This window comes from Pelophylax lessonae (assembly GCF_965119305.1).
Source record: "Pelophylax lessonae genome assembly, chromosome: 3".
Lineage (NCBI taxonomy): Eukaryota > Metazoa > Chordata > Amphibia > Anura > Ranidae > Pelophylax > Pelophylax lessonae.
The window spans coordinates 409,878,342-409,896,974 of record NC_138770.1 but is presented as its reverse complement, the minus strand read 5'-3'; the positions used below and the strand labels follow the sequence as shown (position 1 = coordinate 409,896,974).

Genomic DNA, 18,633 nt, shown 5'->3' with positions numbered 1-18,633 from the left:
GGACCATTTTTAGTTGCGCTGTATCCAGAAACGAAACCCTAACTGCAGAGGTATTGTACACTACAAAGATTGTCATTTATTTTAGTAAAAATATGCTGGGTGTGACATGGATTTTCTTCTTATTTAACATGTATACATAGACATTTCATGAAACTTTAGGTCATGAATATTTACGTGAAGTCATGGAAAAGTCATGGAATTTTATTGGTTAAAATGTGTATGAACCCTGTTAGAGGCATATTTTGAGCTCAACCTTTAGAGGCAGGAAAAAAAAAACCTGGTTTGCATTTCTGATTCAATTTTTCTGGTAGAAAAAACACAAAACTCTCCTAAACTAACCTTAACTATGTACAAAAAACGCTCTATGTGAGCATTTTTTTCTTTCTGCCAAGGGAACTGGTGTTTTTTTAAGCCGTGTGCAAGGAGCCCTACTGTGTGACAATTCTATGTACACCCACACATGTTGGAGGCATTACCATAAAGACCGTGTACTGTGAAATACACATGTATTCTGTAGCCATTTTTCTTACCTGCTTTTGTTGCAATGTATCGATATACAAAATTGTTATCCTGTTTGTAAATGAATGCTTTTTTCTTGTCATATATGAATACAGCTAGGGAAAAGCAGTAGGCAAGATCAAGCCTGTAAGACAGGTAAATCGTGTTTGCTGAAATTATGATTGTGGCAGATTCTGATTGCATATCGATATTCAGTAGTGTTTCTGAAATTGCCTACACCAGTGGCTTCTTTTTAAATGACACCTTCCTGAGCTTTAACACCACTTGCCATCCTCAGGCCATATTCTGTACAGAGGGTGTCGGCACTTTGTCAATCACGAGCAGGTGACGGGTAGATCTCATCTCTTCCTTGCCTACCCACAGAACGTGGACAGGAGTGGGGGTGGCATTTACTGGAACCGATTCCCTGTATTTTCCACCTGCAGAAGCTTAAAGCCGGTTTCTCCTCCTCTCCCTCCCGCTGATTGTTGCTGAAGAAAAATCCAGGGGATTGGTTCCAGTAAATGATCCCCACTGCCCCTCCTATCCAGTTTCCCCTTCCTTTTGCTGCCTGGGCCCCTCCGTGTGCTCCCCTGGTTTCACTATCGTCCCTGCAGCGCTTCCAGATTCCCCTCTACCCCTCTTCCCAGCTGCTGCAGGGGATCATTTCAGGATGGAGAGCCAGGGGAAGGAACTGGTAAATGTCATTTACCGGACTCTTCCTTTTCTGAATGAACATAGTGAGTGATCATTACCGATCACTCACTGTGTTCATTCACTGTGTTTACTATGCTTCTGTTTGTGAATGAACAGGGAGATTGCAGAGCTCCTCCTGTTCATTCACTCTGTGCAGCAGAGTTTGCAGAGATGGAGGTTGAGGACTGTGTCCTTTCTCTGTCAGAAAAGTGAAACCTCATTGGTCTGTTTAGGCCCCTGATATTTCACCAAAGCCCCTCCCAACAGGGCTGCCAAAAAAAAATAAAATTTGTAAAAGAAAAATTAAAATAAAATACAAATAAAAAACTGACACAATGCACTGCCCTGACACCAACCTTTGCCCTCTGACACCAAACTGCCCTACTGACACTGTCCTCATTCCCTACTGACACCTTCCACTGCTCTGACACCGTCTATTACTCTACGGCACAGGTGTCAAACACACTTCCTGCGGGCCGAATGCGGCAACCCAAGCCATTTCATGTGGCCCTCGCACCTCTGCTGCAGCTGCGGCAGAAAGGCTTGTCTTTGCCCACCCCCCCCCCCCTTCTTAGCAGTCCACACTCCACAGCAGAGAGGAGGGCAGAACTCCTCCTACAGATCCTGCACCTCTCTGTGCAGCCACAACACCATCTTGCCTCTGCCTCCCCTGGTCTCAGCATTCAGCAGACTCTGAAAGCTGACTCCAGCCCTCCTCTGGTTCTTCTCCAGACCCTGCACTTCTTCCCAGATCCACCTGCATTTTCTTCCTGGCAGCAGTACAAGGTAAGGACGTGCATTGTGATGTAAGGAAGGGTGGGTGACTCTTGACTTCTGATGGTGGGGGGGGGGGCTCTTGACATCTCATGTAAGGGTGTAATAAGGGGGTGTGGGGTGCTCTGGACATCTAATCTTACAGATATAACAGGCCATTTGAGGGCAACCATAATGCTGATGCGGCCCGCAATAAAAATTTAGTTTGACACCCCTGCTCTACGGGCACTGTCCACCAACCATGCACTACCCTTCTGACCCTGTCCACTGCTCTACTGACTGACAATGTCCACTCTTAAGGCCCGTACACACGTAGCGATTGTCGGCCGTAAATATTCGGCCAACGTACGATCGGCCGATTGTCGGCTTGTTAGTATGATGCTTCCGACAACCGACTGGTACTTTTCGGCCGAACAGAATCTGGTGTGCAGGCTTTAAAATTTTTGTTGGCCAACACCAGAACGGCCGATTGTTCCTCAGTCAGTACAGAATTCCGCCGACAAAACAGCAGATGAGCAAGACTGGGCATGCTCAGAGAAGAAAAAACACACGGAAAGTTAACCATCACATGACATCACTTCTGCAGTCTGCTGTTGTTGTGCAGTCTTTAGCACTTTTCAACCGACAGGACAGTACCGGACAAAAGATGGCCGATCGTTCAGCCGACATTCGGTACGTGTGTACGGGGCTTTAAGGTAGGCTAAGTTTGTATTTTTACAGTGACATTTTTGTTATATTTTCTAAGTTCTTCTTACTATTTAGTTAGGCCTTGCTAGTTCTTTTATTTTTTTAAAGGGACACCCAACCCAAGTGATCTCTGATCTCTTTCATGTTGTTCAGGTAGATCTCTACCTCTGAAAGGTTGCCTATGTCTGCTTTACAGTGTATACAAATCATAGACTTCAAGTCAAAACAAGCTTGTGGCTGCAGCTGTAATCTTTTTAGTTCGGAGACTGGCTTTTCAGTAAAAGTGATCCGGATGGCTCTATACATTTTACTATACTATAAGGGGCTGCCCCTAGCATAAACCCCTGATGTCTCCATAAAGAGGATCTATCACTTGCTTGTTAGTCCCCTTGTGATAGAAGTAAAGGTAAATTAAAAAGTGTGTTAAAGTTAATTATTTTAAAATAGATTTAAAAAAATTGTAATTGCAACTCCTTTATCCCCGCTCACACATGCAGGTGCGTACCTTTGTTTACTGCAATTGTGCAACAAATGTGAGGTATCGCTGTAAACGTTGGAATGATACAATAAATCATTCACGGTTACTCAAACTTTAAACCTTCACCCAAGTACAATTATATGTACTGTCGTTTTTCACCATTTTTAAATTGCATGCAATTTATAGCCTTGACATATATAGTATCTATTTATTTGATGCAACCCCATCTCTTATATTGTTTGTGTGCATGAAAATTAATTTGTGTATTGTTTCCTGAAAATATTGATTTGACATTTGCACAATATTGTGCGACATAACGAATTGCAACTGCCACTATTTTATTCTGCAGGACCTCTGCTTTCAGAGAAAATACGATTTTGAGGTTTTAAGTAATTTTCTAGCAAAAATACAGATTTTCACCACTTCACGTTTATACCATTTTACAACATCCTGGACTTGAATGTTGCATTCACAATTCTGAATGCTCCCTGCCCCCGATTGGATGCAAGAACCCCAGCGACGGTTCTGGCGATTGTGCGAGGCAGCCCCATTAAAAGCAATAGGAGGCTGACCGCTCTAGGAGCGAATTGTGGCCATTTACATGTAATCGCTAATGCAACGATTACATGCTTGCGACCAGTTCTGCATGCAGACTGCCTGCATCTAGGGCTATTAACTTGCATGGATTCACTGCATGAGAGTTTATATGTAATTGGCTGCAAGAGCTGGCAGCCTCCCATTGCTTTCAATGGGGCTGTCTCCTAGAGCTAATCGCAGGAATCCACACTGGGTTTCTCGCATTTAATCAGAGGCAGGGTGTAGTCGCCGATGTGAATGCACCCAAAGTGGTAAAACAAGCTCATGGCTTTTTTTTTTCAGCTGTTCAGGAAAAGTCAGGCTGTAGAGCCGCCCGATTTACTTTTACAGTAGTGAGAAGCACGATCTGTGCCTGATTAGCTGCTTTGGAGGGCAGAGGGAACATTGAGGGTCTGACCCTTGATATCTCCATATAAAGTATCTGTCACCTGCCCATGCTATCACATAGGGAGCTTGTTAGCCCCCTTGAGATATCAGTAAAGTTAATTGTGAAAAAATAAAAAGTGTAAAAAAATTAATTGTGCCCCCTCCCCTTTCCCGCACATGCAAACAAATGAAAACACACATGTAGGTCCCACACGTGTATGTAAACAGCAATTGCGCCACACGTGAGGTATTTATGTCTGAGTGCAATAATTCTAGGGCCATAGTTCATGGTTAACTCTAAACTAAAAAGTTGTAAAGGCTTTTAAAGTATCCCCTATTCAAATTTTGGATACTTTTTTTTCACGGTTGCACTGTATTTTGAGTCTCTTGACGCAATCCCATCTTTTAAATATTACCAAAAAATTTAATATTTTGTTTATGTGCACTAAAATGCAGTTTATTGTATTTTTTCTTAAACGTATGCATTTGATACAAATATCGTGCAACATAAAAAATTGCAACTCCCACCATTTTATTTTACCACGCCGTTGCTTTTAGAAAATATATGATATTTAGGTAATTAAAAGCAAAAAATGCTGATTTTAGCATGTGTAAAAGAATAACAAATTGCCCTGGACACAAAGTGGTTAATGTGTGTGAAAAATAAGAAAAAACCCTGGACGCAAAGTAACTTAAGGAGTTTTGTTGCCAGACCATTCATTTTAACAACAATCCTTAAGTTTATATGTGCATTAAATGTATTTTATGCATGTTTTTTTTTTTTTGTTTTCCTGCAGTCTTACAACTGTCACTCAATTGACAAGTCTATAGTATTTACACTAGCTCCTACCTTAGCAGCCTTGTAAAAAGGTTGTAAAGGGAGGGATGGAGTAGCTGGACCAGCACAGATGGTAATTAGCCACTAGCAAAAAAGGAGAGAGGAGTGCAAAGGGGGGGCTATGCTAGGAAATTTACTGTTTCTGGAGTTGGCACATTTTCTGGGAAAGCATATTGCAAGTGAATAAAAATATTTATTGAAAGGAAAGTCACTGATCTAAAAAAAAAAAAAAAAAAGAAAATGGTGACAGGGTCTCTTTAACCACTTAAGCCCCGGAAGATTTTACCCCCTTCCTGACCAGGGCCTATTTTGCGATTCGGCACTGCTTGACTTGAACGGACAATTGCGCAGTCGTGCGACGCCGTACCCAAATGAAATTGACGTCCTTTTTTTCCCACAAACAGAGCTTTCTTTTGGTGGTATTTGATCACCTGTGCGATTTTTTTGATCATGCGTTATAAACAAAAAAAGAGCGTCAATTTTGCAAAAATAACTTTTTCACATTTTTTATATGAAATTCCCCCAAAAAAATGTAAAAATCAAAGTTTTTTTAACATTTTAGGCCAATTTGTTTTCTGCTACATATGTTTGGTAAAAAAAATTGCAAAAAGCGTATTTTGATTTTTGTCATTTTCATTGTTTTTTTTTTTTTTTTTTTTAACGAGTAATAGCAGCTATCTGCGATTTTTTTTTTTTTTTTTTTTTTTGCGGGATTGCGGCGGACAGATCGGACCCTTGACTGACATTTTTGACACTTTTGGGGGTACCAGTGACATTACTACAGTAATCAGTGCTATACATATGTAAAAATGACACTGGGAGGGAAGGGGTTAACTTTATTGGAGAGGGAGGGGTTAAGTGTGTCCCTAGGGGCGTGCTTCTAACTGTGATTGGATGTGGCTGTATGTGTAACAGCAGAGATCAACGGTCCTACATAGCAGGACAGTATGATCTTTGCTTTTACACAGGGGAGAATGACAGGCGACTTTGTTTACATCCACCTGACGATCGCGAGTGACCGGCGGACATCGGGTCCGCCGGTCACACGCGCGGGCTGCTTAAGGAACGAGCGGGGGTGGGAGCGCGCCTCCGGCGGCGCGCGCTCGCCCCCTATTGGCTCCCAGGCTAGTGACGTACCAGTATGTCACTTTGCCTGGAAGGGGCTGACCGCCACCGTATATAGTCGGGTGGCGGTCGGCAAGTGGTTAAAGAAAACCTTTCACAGATGTTACCTGCCTAATCTCATGCGTGTAATCAGAAGGGTAGATCAGGAGCAGTGTGTTTGTAACTAGCAGAGGGGTTTTGTTAAAGTGTCTAGCATTTATGAAATATTTCTGTTGTAGGACTGACTTGTACTGCAGTGAAAGACTCTGGTGAGTGGAATCTGGAGGCTGGTGCACTAGTCTTGTCAGATGGCGGTTTGTGCTGCATTGATGAATTCAACAGTATCAAGGAGCATGACCGTACCAGTATCCATGAGGCAATGGAGCAGCAGACAATCAGTGTTGCCAAAGCTGGGTAAGACTCTTAAGATTAACCTCTATTGTATTATAATATCTTCCTGCCTATGACACAAAGCCATGTGCCACATCATAAATGCTGGCTGATACATCAATGGCTGAAGGTCTGCAATGAATGGGCAAAATTGTGCTAGTCCCAGCATGCATGCCCCAGAGCACTGTGGGAGGGAGTGGTTTGAATGTGGAAATGTTTACCGTTCCCAAACTACTACAGCTAAATTAAATTTCTATTGCAGTTTTCTCTCTAGGGACTCAAAGCACGTTATCTGCTGTTAAGGCAAATGATAAGGCAGCCATCTTGGGTACACTCGGTAGAAAATCATACTGGGGCCAGTTTTTGACAGGAGACAATGAATTTACCGGCATGTCTTTGGAGTGTCAAAGGGAACTGAAGTACCCAGAGGAAACCCACAAAAGCACATGGGTAACATGCAAAATCCATGCAGAGAGTGTGCTGATCAGGATTTCCTGGGATTCAAATCTGGTACTTTCAGTTCTTCAAAGACCTCCCTTTTGAACAGTTTCAGGAAATCTCATTGCAGGATCTCACCAGTAAGGTGGCCTTTTTGGAGATTATTTCTGCTGTCAGGCACGTCTCCGAGTTGGCAGCTCTTTCTTTAAAGGAACCTTATTTTTACTTCACATAGGGACAAGGTGGTTCCGAGACCCGGACCCTCTTTCCTCCTAAAGGTGGTGGTATCTTCCGTTCACCTCAAACAGGATATTGTCCTCCCATATTTCCTGCCTTGTAGCACACTAAGGAGATTTCATTCCACACTCTGAATGTGGTCAGAGCCGTTGGGGTTGGCCTAGATGCATCAGTTTCCTGCAGAAAAGCAAAGTGTCTTGGAAAGTCAAGCAAACTTAGCAAAGGCCACCACCTGGTCTTCTGTTTTACTGATGGATACTAGTGGATCCCCACGCCTCTGCTGATCCAAGCTTCGGCTGCAAGGTGTTTCAAGCTGTCATTTGAGTGTTTTAGATCTGCTGCCCCTTGTTTTCTGTGGGCCTGTTTGTTTTGCTTGAGAACATCCCATGATCTATAAATGGAAGTCCTGTTCTGTACAATTAGGATAATGGGAGTTTTAACTCTCCTGTAAATTCCATATCTTCGAGTACAGTTCAGCACACAGGTCCCTCCTCTCTGTCCCCTGTTTCTCCTAATTGCTTGCTACAAAGCTGGAGTCCCATGCAGTGGGTGGAGTGTACTGGGGGAGTTCTTAGCAAAACTATTGCAAGTATCTAATCATTTGTACTGTACTCCAAGATATGGAATTTACAAATAAGTACCATTTCCCTTTTGTTTCTGCACAAGCAGACTCTTGCAGGTATCAAGATGCACACCATCACACATAACTAATGCAGTTGGTGTTGTAGCCCACAAAAAAAATGTATACTAAACTTCAGCTTTTTTTTTTTTTTCAGTGAAAAAACTTCAGCTTTAATTTGAATCTACAGTACTTGTGCATTTAATTATACATATACAAAGTATATATTTCTGCGCACTGTCACCCAAGCGGTTAGTGCCTGGATGGTCAACTGCACATATTACATTTACTGAATTGCCAATTTGAACTTATATAGAGCTACAGCTTTTGTGAATGACCAGTCTCCTGTCTCTCCCTCCCCCATTTCTCTCACTGAAGCTGAGCAGGTCAGACTGACAGCTCACAGGTATTGTATTTTACAGGGTATTTTCCTGCAAGAAAACAGTACTGGACCAGTAAGCCATTTAAATATAAATTGTAATAGGAAGCCATTAGCAAGCTATGTAGGACTTTTTGGGCAGCTGTGTACATAACTAAAGTTATGTTAATTGGTAAAGTTTTTTCTTGATGGATATAGTATTAATCTGAGTAACAAAAGAAATGTTCTGTGACAGTAAAGGTAGCTTCACAAACTTGAATTGTACCACTATGTTTATACCATCGGTTTATACCAGGTGCCAACTCAGGGTGTGCATGTGTGTAGACATGCAGTGATGATGTGTGATGCATTTTTATGTGCGTTTGTAGTCCTTTTTTTTTTTTTTATAAGAGACACATTAGTATCCTTTACCCAATGAAACAGAAAACACCTGCGTCATTTTTATTGTAGCATAGTCATGAACACATGACACACTGGGACAAGGCTTTAGCTGGCTAAACATGGATCGAAATTTGGCCAGTTCAGTTAGGGATTCAACAAAATTTCTATCCATGTATGGTCAGTCTGGTTGTACCGATCAACTTCTGTGCAACCAGCGAGTTGTATTTTCCCCACTGGATCAGTGCCGCCATCTGAACAGTGTATTCTGACAGAAGGGAAGTGTCCCTTCTGTCAGAATACAATAGCTCAGCAGGGAGGATTTCCCCATCCAAATATTTTGACCCGTGCCTTTTTGCCATGTCCATATGTTGAGACTGCGTTGACCAACACAGTTCAACAATCTAAACAACCCCTAACGATTCAGGTGCGTCGGCTCCTTGTATTTTGGTGTTAGTCCAGCACTGTGATCCAAACTGACAGTTTAAATGACATTGGTCATAATATCTGGAGTAAAGAACTGCTTATAAATTGGTTGCCCAAATATGGCTCTTTTTAAATCTAATTATAAAGTAAAACTAAAGGAAAAACTTTTTTTTTATTTTGGATAGAGTAAAGGAAATTACCTCTGACATTTTTTTTTTCTGTCATTTGTCTCCCATTGGGGCGATTTCACTTCATGTCTTATAGCCGATAAAAAGGACAAATGGAGAGTATGAATCTCCCTGATGGGGACACAGCCAGCAATAAAAACCTGACAGGTGTTCTAATCCCTCTCAATTTCATCCAAAACTATGAAAGAGTTTTTTTCTTTAGTTATAGTTTAAAGATTGTGCTACATGTTACAGCTACAGAACATTGCCTTTTCTAAATGGAATCAAAGCTAGAACACAATTTTAGTAATAAATACAGTATGTTATTGTATGCCTGTTTATGTGCATCTTTTCACTGCATTACTCAATAGAAAAAAAATAAGAGTATATATAGTACATCTCACAACAATTACCTTTTTTTTCTCCTTGATATTTATAATAATGTTTACTTTCTTTTGCTTTTTAAGGTTGGTGTGCAAATTAAATACCAGAACAACTATCCTTGCTGCAACTAATCCAAAGGGGGCATATGACCCAAATGAATCCATATCTGTTAATGTAGCACTGGCTAGTCCTCTGCTTAGTAGATTTGATCTGGTTCTAGTTTTGCTGGATACAAAAAATGAGGATTGGGACAAAATTATTTCCTCCTTCATATTGGAAAACAAAGGTATAACAAATCTGTAGTGCTTTTATAAAAGTTTCAAGCTTTTAAATGGCCTGTTAAAGACAATTGTGTGTTTCATTGTACTCTGAATTTGCGTCTTTAGCTATTAAAGGTATTTATGTATTAACTGAAGACTGGTTGCTGCAGGGAGCCATACATTTTGCAACACAATACTTCAACACACATTTATACATTTTCTGTTTTGCTTAGACTTTGGAACACAGCATCATATTGTACCGGTGGCAGTGCTTGCAAATTTATATATAATGTCACTCTTCTCTGTTTATTAGATTGCCACAACAAATCTGATAAGCTTTGGAACATGGAAAAGATGAAGACTTATTTCTGCTTAATAAAGACCTTGCAGCCTAAGATGTCTGAAGGAGCCAACATGATTCTAGTACGCTACTATCAGCTTCAACGACAGAGTGATAGTAGAAATGCAGCACGTACCACAATCCGGCTACTGGAGAGCTTGATACGGCTTGCTGAAGGTGAGACTCATAATTGACTGAGATGAAAGGACTGCTGCACTTAAATAGTGTTCTGTGGCAGTTAAGCAGGTTAAATATTGCATAAATGTAAACAAACAATACATAAATCAGCATAAATTTCAAATCTGCAACCAGAGAGCAACTCTCTTGTCCTTTCTTTGCTTACCCCTGGCATGCGTTTTTGATACTGGGGTGTTGAGGCTGTGCTTCATTAGGATTTAGCATGCTGCACACTATGCCTCCCTGTATCCTAAGCAACAATGGGAACGAGGAGAGCAATGCTGCTTTCTAGTTGCTAAGGGCTTAGGACCTCAGGCAAGCCAATTGTAAACTATGTTTTATGATGCTGCAGGAATTGTCAAGCTGGGTTCTTGAAAACCGCACAAAATTTGCTACGTGGGTGTCCCTGTTGGCCACCTCTCCCACCCTTTATTTAAATAATCAAAGGCGTCGGGAGGAAAATTGGCTCCACTCAGATGTAGCCATTGTTTGAGCATTCTGACAGCAGCTGGTACCAGGTATCCGAATACAAAGTTGCAATGGGAGATTCCTTCACCCATGCCATATAGGGTGAATGGGGGAACCTATAAGATTATTTTCAATCAGTCCAAAGTACTAAAATGGAATAGCTGTGCTAAATTATCTGCTTAAATGTAGTACATTTCTGTATACCTCTAGCCTTATTGCCCTTTCTTCCAGTCCATCACAAGGTAGTTCTTTTTCTTAGGAACCACTAATGTGAATCCGCAATTCAGTGCCTGGGATGGTCGGACCTGTGGCTTCCCCTCCTTTTCCCCCCCAGACCCCCCTTGATTTTGGTAGTTCCTGTGGGCCATCTTGGTACCCCCTACCCTCTAGGGCAGCGCGGTGGTTGGCAGGTGAATGTGCCTTGTGTGCTGCTCTGAACCGGTTGGGGGGGAGTTTATGCTGCCGGCGGGACAGACATTCTTGCTGGGGGGGGGGGGGGGCGATGGCTGCTTTGGTGATCCTGTGCCGGATCCCCCCTTTCATTGTGGCTGTGGCCTGGGCTCCCTCCTGGGTCCCTGCCTGGGAGCCTCGTGTGCACCGCGTGTGGCAGCCATTTTGCCATGGTCGGCGCCATTGTATTGGGGCCTATGTGATTCTCAATGCCGGTGGCCATGTTTGTACTCCCATGACCATTTTTGGTTGGTCCAGCATGCATTAGGAGCAACGGCCATGATAGTGGAGCCTCCGGGCGGCAATGATGGCTGTGGAGGCTCCTCCTTTTTCCCTGGTGTTGACTCCTGGGTTTACTTTTCCCCTGGACGCCACACGTGGATACTGGCTATCTCTGATGCAGACCGGTGCTACTCTGGTGAGTTCTGGTGGGATCCCTCCCTCTCTCTGTTGCAGGTTGTGGGGTGCTGTGCCTTTAGGTAACCCTGTGGTGAAACAGGTGCGTTGGGTGAGTCCCCTAGCAGTGCTAGACACTTTTTTGCTGGTGGGTTCCCCTTTTACCTTATGAAGTCTCAGGAGCATGTTTCCCCACCTGACCTCTGGGTCCCAGGCTTCCATTGATACACTGAAGGCAGTCCTGGAGTCCTTTGTTTCCCGGGTGGAGGTTGCCTCTGGGCGGCGGGCTAGCAAAAAGCATCCCCTGCCTCATCTGTCTCGTCAGATCCTGATACTGGCTGTGCCACTGAGGACGTGGACAACCCTGCAGGCTTGTAGCCGCGCTCCCTGATCTATCAGATAGTGAGGATGATTCCTCCATTCCTGTAGCTGTGTATGAAAAGGCACTGGTTGACGCACTGATTTCATCTTCAATGCCTCCCGCACAGATGTAGGATGCAGCTGCAGGGGTGGCCATCCTTTTTGGCACCCACAAGCCCTCTCGCACCGCAAAGGTGTTCCCTTATCCCTCCTATTTTGACAGGTTTGTCTATACAGATTGGGAATGTCCAAAATGTCCTTTTGTGGTTTCTAAATGCTTTGCGGTGAGGTACCCCTTTGAGGAGTTACTCCTTAAGTGGTGGACCCTCCTGTCTCCAGGTTGAACAAGGCAACCATGATTCCAGTAGAGGAATCTCCGGCTTTTAAGGATCAGGCTGACAGGAAGGCTGAGTCTGTGGCCCGCAATATATTTACTATTGCTGGTTTAGTGCTGAGGCTGGTCCTGGCCATTGCCCTGGTGTCGCAAACACTAACTGAGTGGGCTAAACTTTTGCGGCATAACCTGGGGCGGGCATCACTAAACGATGGTGCGCGTCCGGCCCAGGCTACTGCTCTATCTGGACCGCCGCGACCGTGCCATTTAGCTGACGCTTTTGTCTCCAGCCTCCGCTGCTGTCATTAGCAGAGAAGATCGGGAGGCGGGACAATTCTGGACTGGGGGTGGGAACAGCACTGCATGGAGAGAGGCAGCTGCCTGAATGAACTTTTCACATTAACCAGGAGGTGATTGGCTGCTAGGAGGCGGTGGTCCTAGCAACCAATCACCAGCTTGCTAATATGAAAGTTTAACCCGGCACCTCCCACACCACATCCAGTGCTGCTGTTCCTCTGCCTTCAGTTCAGGATTGTCCCACCTCCTTCTCCTCGCTCTGTGTAGGGTAGGAGAGTAAAGGGATGAAAGGACATGGCAGTGAAGTTGTAAAGGATGGGGAAAAAGGGTCATGTACAGGGGGCAGTGCTGTGTGTGTGTGTGTGTGTGGGGGGGGTAATGATGTAAAGGGGAGCAATACTGTGAGGGGATGTGAAGGGGGTAGTGCTGTGGGGGTGAAATGTTGAGGGCAGTGCTGTGTGTGGGGGGAATGTTGTAAAGGGGGACAGTGCTGGGATGGGGGGGAGGGGGATATGAAAGGGGCAGTGCTGTGGGGGTGATAAATGAAGGGAACAGTGCTGTGGGGGGGGGGTGAGAAAGGGGCAGTGCTTTGTGGGGGGTGAGAAAGGGGCAGTGCTTTGTGGGGGATGTGAAAATGGCAGTGCTTTGGGGGGAATGTGAAAGGGGCAGTGCTTTGGCGGTGATATGTGAAGGGGGACAGTGTTGTGGGGAAATATGTGAAGGGAGCAGTGTTGTGGGGTGCTGTGGAGATGATATGTAAAAGGGGGCAGTGCTGTGGTGGGGAAGAAAACGCAGACACGGCAGCCCATTCAAATGAACCTAGGAGATGATGTAAAGGAATCTGTCATAGCACAAAAATGCCATTTGGATCTCTGCTGGAAAATCTGTTTACTTTTCGGACCTCCATGAATTTTAATTTAATACCCCTAATCTAGGGGGTGAACAGATTTCCCCTGATTTTGCGGAGTTGGCATATCAATTGGTCCAGGGGCTGTAGTTCGTCTGTGATGCCTCTTGGACGCGGCTCCCTTGATTTCTAAGCTATCTTTTTCAGCAGTGGTACTTAGGCGTGTATTGTGGCTTAAGTGTTGGTCTGCGGACCAAACTTCTAAGAAAGCTCTTACTGATTTGCCCTTTCAAGGCGATTGGCTGTTTGGGGTTACCCTGGATGACAGCATTAAGAGTCTCACGGAGGGGGGGGGAGCACCTTTCTTCCGCAGTCTGGGAAGGGGAAAGAACCTTGTCGCAGACGCGGTCATTCTTTCTCGTCCCTCAGGGTCCAGTGACATGGGTTCAAAGCCTTTCAAGCCCTCCTCGGGAGGTTCCCTGGTTGCCCTGGTCTGGCAAGCTGAGAGCGGGATTTGCTAGACCCACAGTCAAGGTTCCTTCAGCATGAAGGTGCGCCCTCACTCATACATGCCATGGGGGGACGTCTTTGTTGATTTCTGTTTACTTCCTTGATAAACGGAAAATGGGTCCACTTCCTTGATAAACGAAAAATGGGTCCACAAAGTAATTCTGTCTGGTTACATGATAGAGTTACGTACTTGCCCTCCAGAAAGACTCTTTCCTTTCAATGTACGTCTGTCCCCGGACCAATTGCAAGCTCTCTTCGGGGCAGTGCAGGACCTATTGCTTCAGGGAGTAATTGTCCGGGGTTCCGGTATCAGAACGGTTTCAAGGTTTTTATTCAAACCTGTTTACAGTCCCCAAAATGGAGGGCAGAGTCCGTCTGATTCTGGACCTCAAGGCCCTAAACTGCTCTGTGCAGGTACAGAAATTCAGGATGGAGTCTATTCCCAGAGGTGGCATCCCTACATCAGGGGGGTTTTCTAGCCTCTATCGACATCAAGGATGCCTACTTACACATTCCATTATGTGTCTGACACCAGCGCTTCCTCTGTTTTGCTATGGGAGAGGAGCATTATCCGTTCGTGGCGTTACCTTTTGGTCTCGCCTCTGCTCCTTGGGTCTTCACAAAAGTGTTGGCCCACGGTTCTGGCGTTGCTACGTCAGCGGGGGATTGTGGTACTAGGCTACCTGGATGACCTCCTCTTGCGAGCAGAGTCCTCTTCTGGCTTTATGGATGACGAGATCACTGTACAGACCCTGAAAGAGTTCAGTTGGCTTCTGATCTACAAGAATTTTGCTCTGATTCCTACTAGATAATTGGATTATCTGGGTCTGACTCTAGATTCAGCTCTAGCCAGAGGGTTCCTTCCTCTGGACAAACTCCAGAAGTTACATGCTGCGATCCATCTATAGCTGTCGCGCAAGTGGTCCTCCCTAATGTCTTGCATCCGGGTGCTGGGCCTGATGGTGTCTACCTTCGAGGTGGTTCCATTTGCAGGTCCCCCCAAAGGGAGATCCTCGTGAAATGGGAGAAGTACCCAAAGTCTATGGACATTTAGATTCGGCCGAGCCAGGACACCAGGGGTTCTCGGTCTGGTCGCTTTGCTCTCTGACTCTTCAGAAGGGCAAAGCATTTCTCCCATTGTATTGGACAGTGGTCAGGACAGATGCCTGTCTCTGCGGGTGGGGAGGTATCCTGGGACAGAGCTCCGCTGGAGGAATCCAGACTACCAATCAATGTCTTGGAACTTCGGGCGATCAGGCTGTGCCTGGATCATTGGACGGATAGGCTCCAGGGGTTCTCGGTACGAATCTAGTCGGACAATGCCACGGCGGTTGCTTATGTCAATCTCCAGGGCGGAAAAAAACGTTTGTTGGTGGCTCTGAAAGTAGCCAGCATTCTCCAGGGGGCAGAATGCTTTGTTCAGACCCTCTCTGCCGTGCACATTCCATGAGTGGAAAATTGGCAGGTGGACTATCTTAGTCTACAGGCATTGGACCAAGGGCAGTGGTCCCTTCATCTGGATGTGTTTCATCTGATATGTCTGTGGTGGGGTGCCCCTGAGGTGGACCTGTTGGCGTCCTGGCTCAACAGAAAGGTACAGAGGTTTGTGGCAAGGTCACGGGATCCTCTGGCGGATGCCACAGACACTCTGGTAGCCCCGTGGGGCCAGTATTGTCTGCTCATCACCTTTCCTCCTCTCAAGCTTCTTGCGCAGCTTCTGTGCAGGTTATAGGCTGAAGCGATTGCGGTCATTTTGGTGGCCCCAAATTCGCCTCGCCGGTCTTGGTACGCTCACCTGGTGCGATTGGTCACCAACGTCCCTTGGAGACTGCCTCTCAGGGAGGACCTGCTGTCCCAAGGGCCGGTCTTCCATCCTGCTTTAAAGTCGCTGGCTTTGACAGCCTGGCTGTTGAAAGTCAGGTGCTGAAGGATAGAGGTTTTCCTGGGTCGAGGATTCCAACACTGCTGAAGGCTAGGAAATCGACCTCTAGAAAGATTTACTATTGTATGTAAAAAGCGTACATTTCGTGGTGAGAGTCGATTGGTGTTGACACTCGTTCTTCGCACTTTTTCGGTTCCTCGGATTTTGACCTTCCTTCAACGAGGTGTTGAGCAGAAGTTGGCCTTGCGTACCATCCAGGGCCAGGTGTGTGCCTTGGCTTTCTTCTTTCAGCGACCCACTGGCCACGCACTCGTTGGTGCATACTTTTATTCAAGGGGTTTGACACCTGACTCCACTGATGCGGTCTCCTCTACCGCCGTGTGGTTTGAACTTGGTGTTATCAGTTCTGCAAAGCCACCCTTTGAACATATTCGGGAGTTTCCCCCTCTTACTCTGTTTCAGAAGGTAGCTTTTTTTGGTGGCTGTCACCGCAGGGTGTAGGAAATGACAGCATTATCTTGTCGTACCCCCTATCTGGTGGTCCACAAAGATAAGGTGGTTCTTCGTCCACACCCATCGTTTCGACCTGGTGGTCTCTGACTTCCATTTGAATGATGTTGCCTTCCCTATGTCCCAGGCCCACTCATCTCAAGGAATTTGCTTTGCATGCCTTGGATGTGGTTCGTGCGTTTTCGGTTGTATCTGGCAGCCACGGAGTCGTTACACACTCTACTCAGACGCTTAGTGTTTCTTGGGCCTTCTGTCATCAGTGGTGCAGGTTTACAAGGCGGCCACTCTGTCGTCGGTGCACACTTTCACTAAATTCTACAAAGTGGATGTGTTGGCATCTGCGGATGCCTCTTTTGGCCGCAAAGATTTGCAGGCTGCTGTCTATTCCCTCTTTGGGGGTGTGTTGTTCATGTTGGGCTCCAGTTACCTGGTTGGCTGTTGTGTTTAGCCTTGGGATTTGTTGTTTTCCCACCCCTCATGTTTGGTTTGCTTGGGGATGTCCCTATAGTTCTCAATATAGAGCACTGTGTCCATCAATGAACTCAGAGAAATGGATTTTATGGTAAGTACAAAAATCCTATTTTTTTTTTAGCTGTGAACTGTTACAATTTGCAGTGTCTGTGATTGCAAGGATGGGGCGGTCAAAGCAGAAAAAGGAGGCAATTCTTGCTGAAGCAGGGGAAAGGCTACCATGGCTAGAGGGTATTTCACCACATGCCCCAGCCCGGCAAGAGAATTCATCTGTGTGTGAATTAGCAGTGGACTAGTACAAACTGGTTGTGTCACCCCCAGTAAAGGGGGAAGTAAAGGATGGTGGGCAACAGCGTATGGCAAGGAGGAGTATGGCCGTCCATGGCAGCAATGTTCAGGCCAGCAGGGATGTCTGGGATGGGATCCAAGGAGTCTGCCTGCTGATGGTCGTGACCAGTGGTGTCTTGAAGAGTGGTATTTCGCTGCAACGAGTGCGAGTCAGTTATTAAAGAGATGCCAAGAAGTTAAAGTTCAGCATCCTGTACTTTGTTTGGAGTGTGGTCAAGTGGGGCATGGGATTTTTAGTTGCCTAAGGTTCTGAAACACCTCCGGAGAGTCTGGAAGGGATGCAGTGTCGCCCTGTGGTCACAAAGAGGCAGTAGCTTGTGAGGATGCAGCTGTGAGACAGTGCACCCAAATTAAGCCAAATGTACCTGCTACAGGATATGGTAGGACTGTTGCAGTTTGTGGGAAGATCCACAGAAGGTGTAAAAATTCACTTGCTGCAGTATGTTACCCTGAGTAGTGGGGAGAATATATATATATATATATATATATATATATATATATATATATATATATATATATATATATATATATATATATATATATATATATTAGTACAGTAAAACTGCAGGCAAGGGCACTGGGGGGCAAACTAAGGTCAATTTATTTTATTTACTAATGTAATCCAATAGTATTACATTATATCGGTGTGTTTGTGTGTTTTACTTTTTGAATTTGCCGCCGGTTCCACCCCCTGCGATGCGACGCTCGCAGGGAATGGAAGCCTGGACACACGGCATCAGGCAGAAGATCCGGCCGCCGTATGCTGCCGGAATACATTGCGGGATCCTGGGGAAAAGGTAAGTAACCTCTCTTCCAGGATCCAGCGATGCTCTCTGGCGGTACCCCGAGTGTGGCTCGGGGTTACCGCTAATGGCACTGAAATTCCACCCCGAGCCACACTCGGGAATACCGCCAGGGAGGTTAAGCTTATAACCCTATTGATGAAGTATGTCCATGAATGGTGATGAAGATAGTACTATTGATAAATGTGATGTACATAGAACTGCCAAAGGTACTGTTTGTGCTGCAGAGTCCCAGGTGCCTCCCAGAGAAGGTGATATGGTGCTGCGGAGCACCCATGATAGAAGCACAATAGATTGGGACAGTTAGGCCAAACAATTACTAGCCATGCTAGACAAAGCTATGTTATGAAACAAGGGTGTGAACACCACAACTTCCTGCGAAGGTTGTTTCCCTCCAGTCAGAAGGACTAGATAAGGGGGCATGCATGGCAGATGGGGTATTCACAGCTCAATAGTTTAATAATGTCAAGTGTCAAGGTGACCATATAATTAATATTGACTTGCAGAGGCTCGTTGTTCAGTTAGAGGGGATGAGTAGAAGACATGTGTCTGACAGCACTCTGGGGGAGCACGTGGCTGTGATGATGGGTACCTCCAGTGAGGTGGAGGCCCCTTTAAATGTTTTGGCCTTTTAAACTGCAGTAAATGAGCCTCTCCATGTCTCTGATGAGGGGAAGGTCCCTATAAAGGTTCTATACTATTGATGTGGAGTGCATTGAAATGA

At 45.3% G+C, this 18,633-nt stretch overlaps 1 protein-coding gene across 1 annotated transcript in view; it reads left to right on the top strand.

Moving 5' to 3' along the window:
* MCM9 (minichromosome maintenance 9 homologous recombination repair factor) overlaps nucleotides 1–18,633 on the top strand; it is a 230,669-nt gene that overhangs the window by 192,989 nt on the left and 19,047 nt on the right. The window contains exons 8-10 of the mRNA XM_082251202.1: nucleotides 6,278–6,452; nucleotides 9,540–9,742; nucleotides 10,030–10,233. Coding sequence (XP_082107328.1) covers nucleotides 6,278–6,452; nucleotides 9,540–9,742; nucleotides 10,030–10,233 — 582 coding nt within the window. The remainder of the gene's footprint in view (nucleotides 1–6,277; nucleotides 6,453–9,539; nucleotides 9,743–10,029; nucleotides 10,234–18,633) is intronic.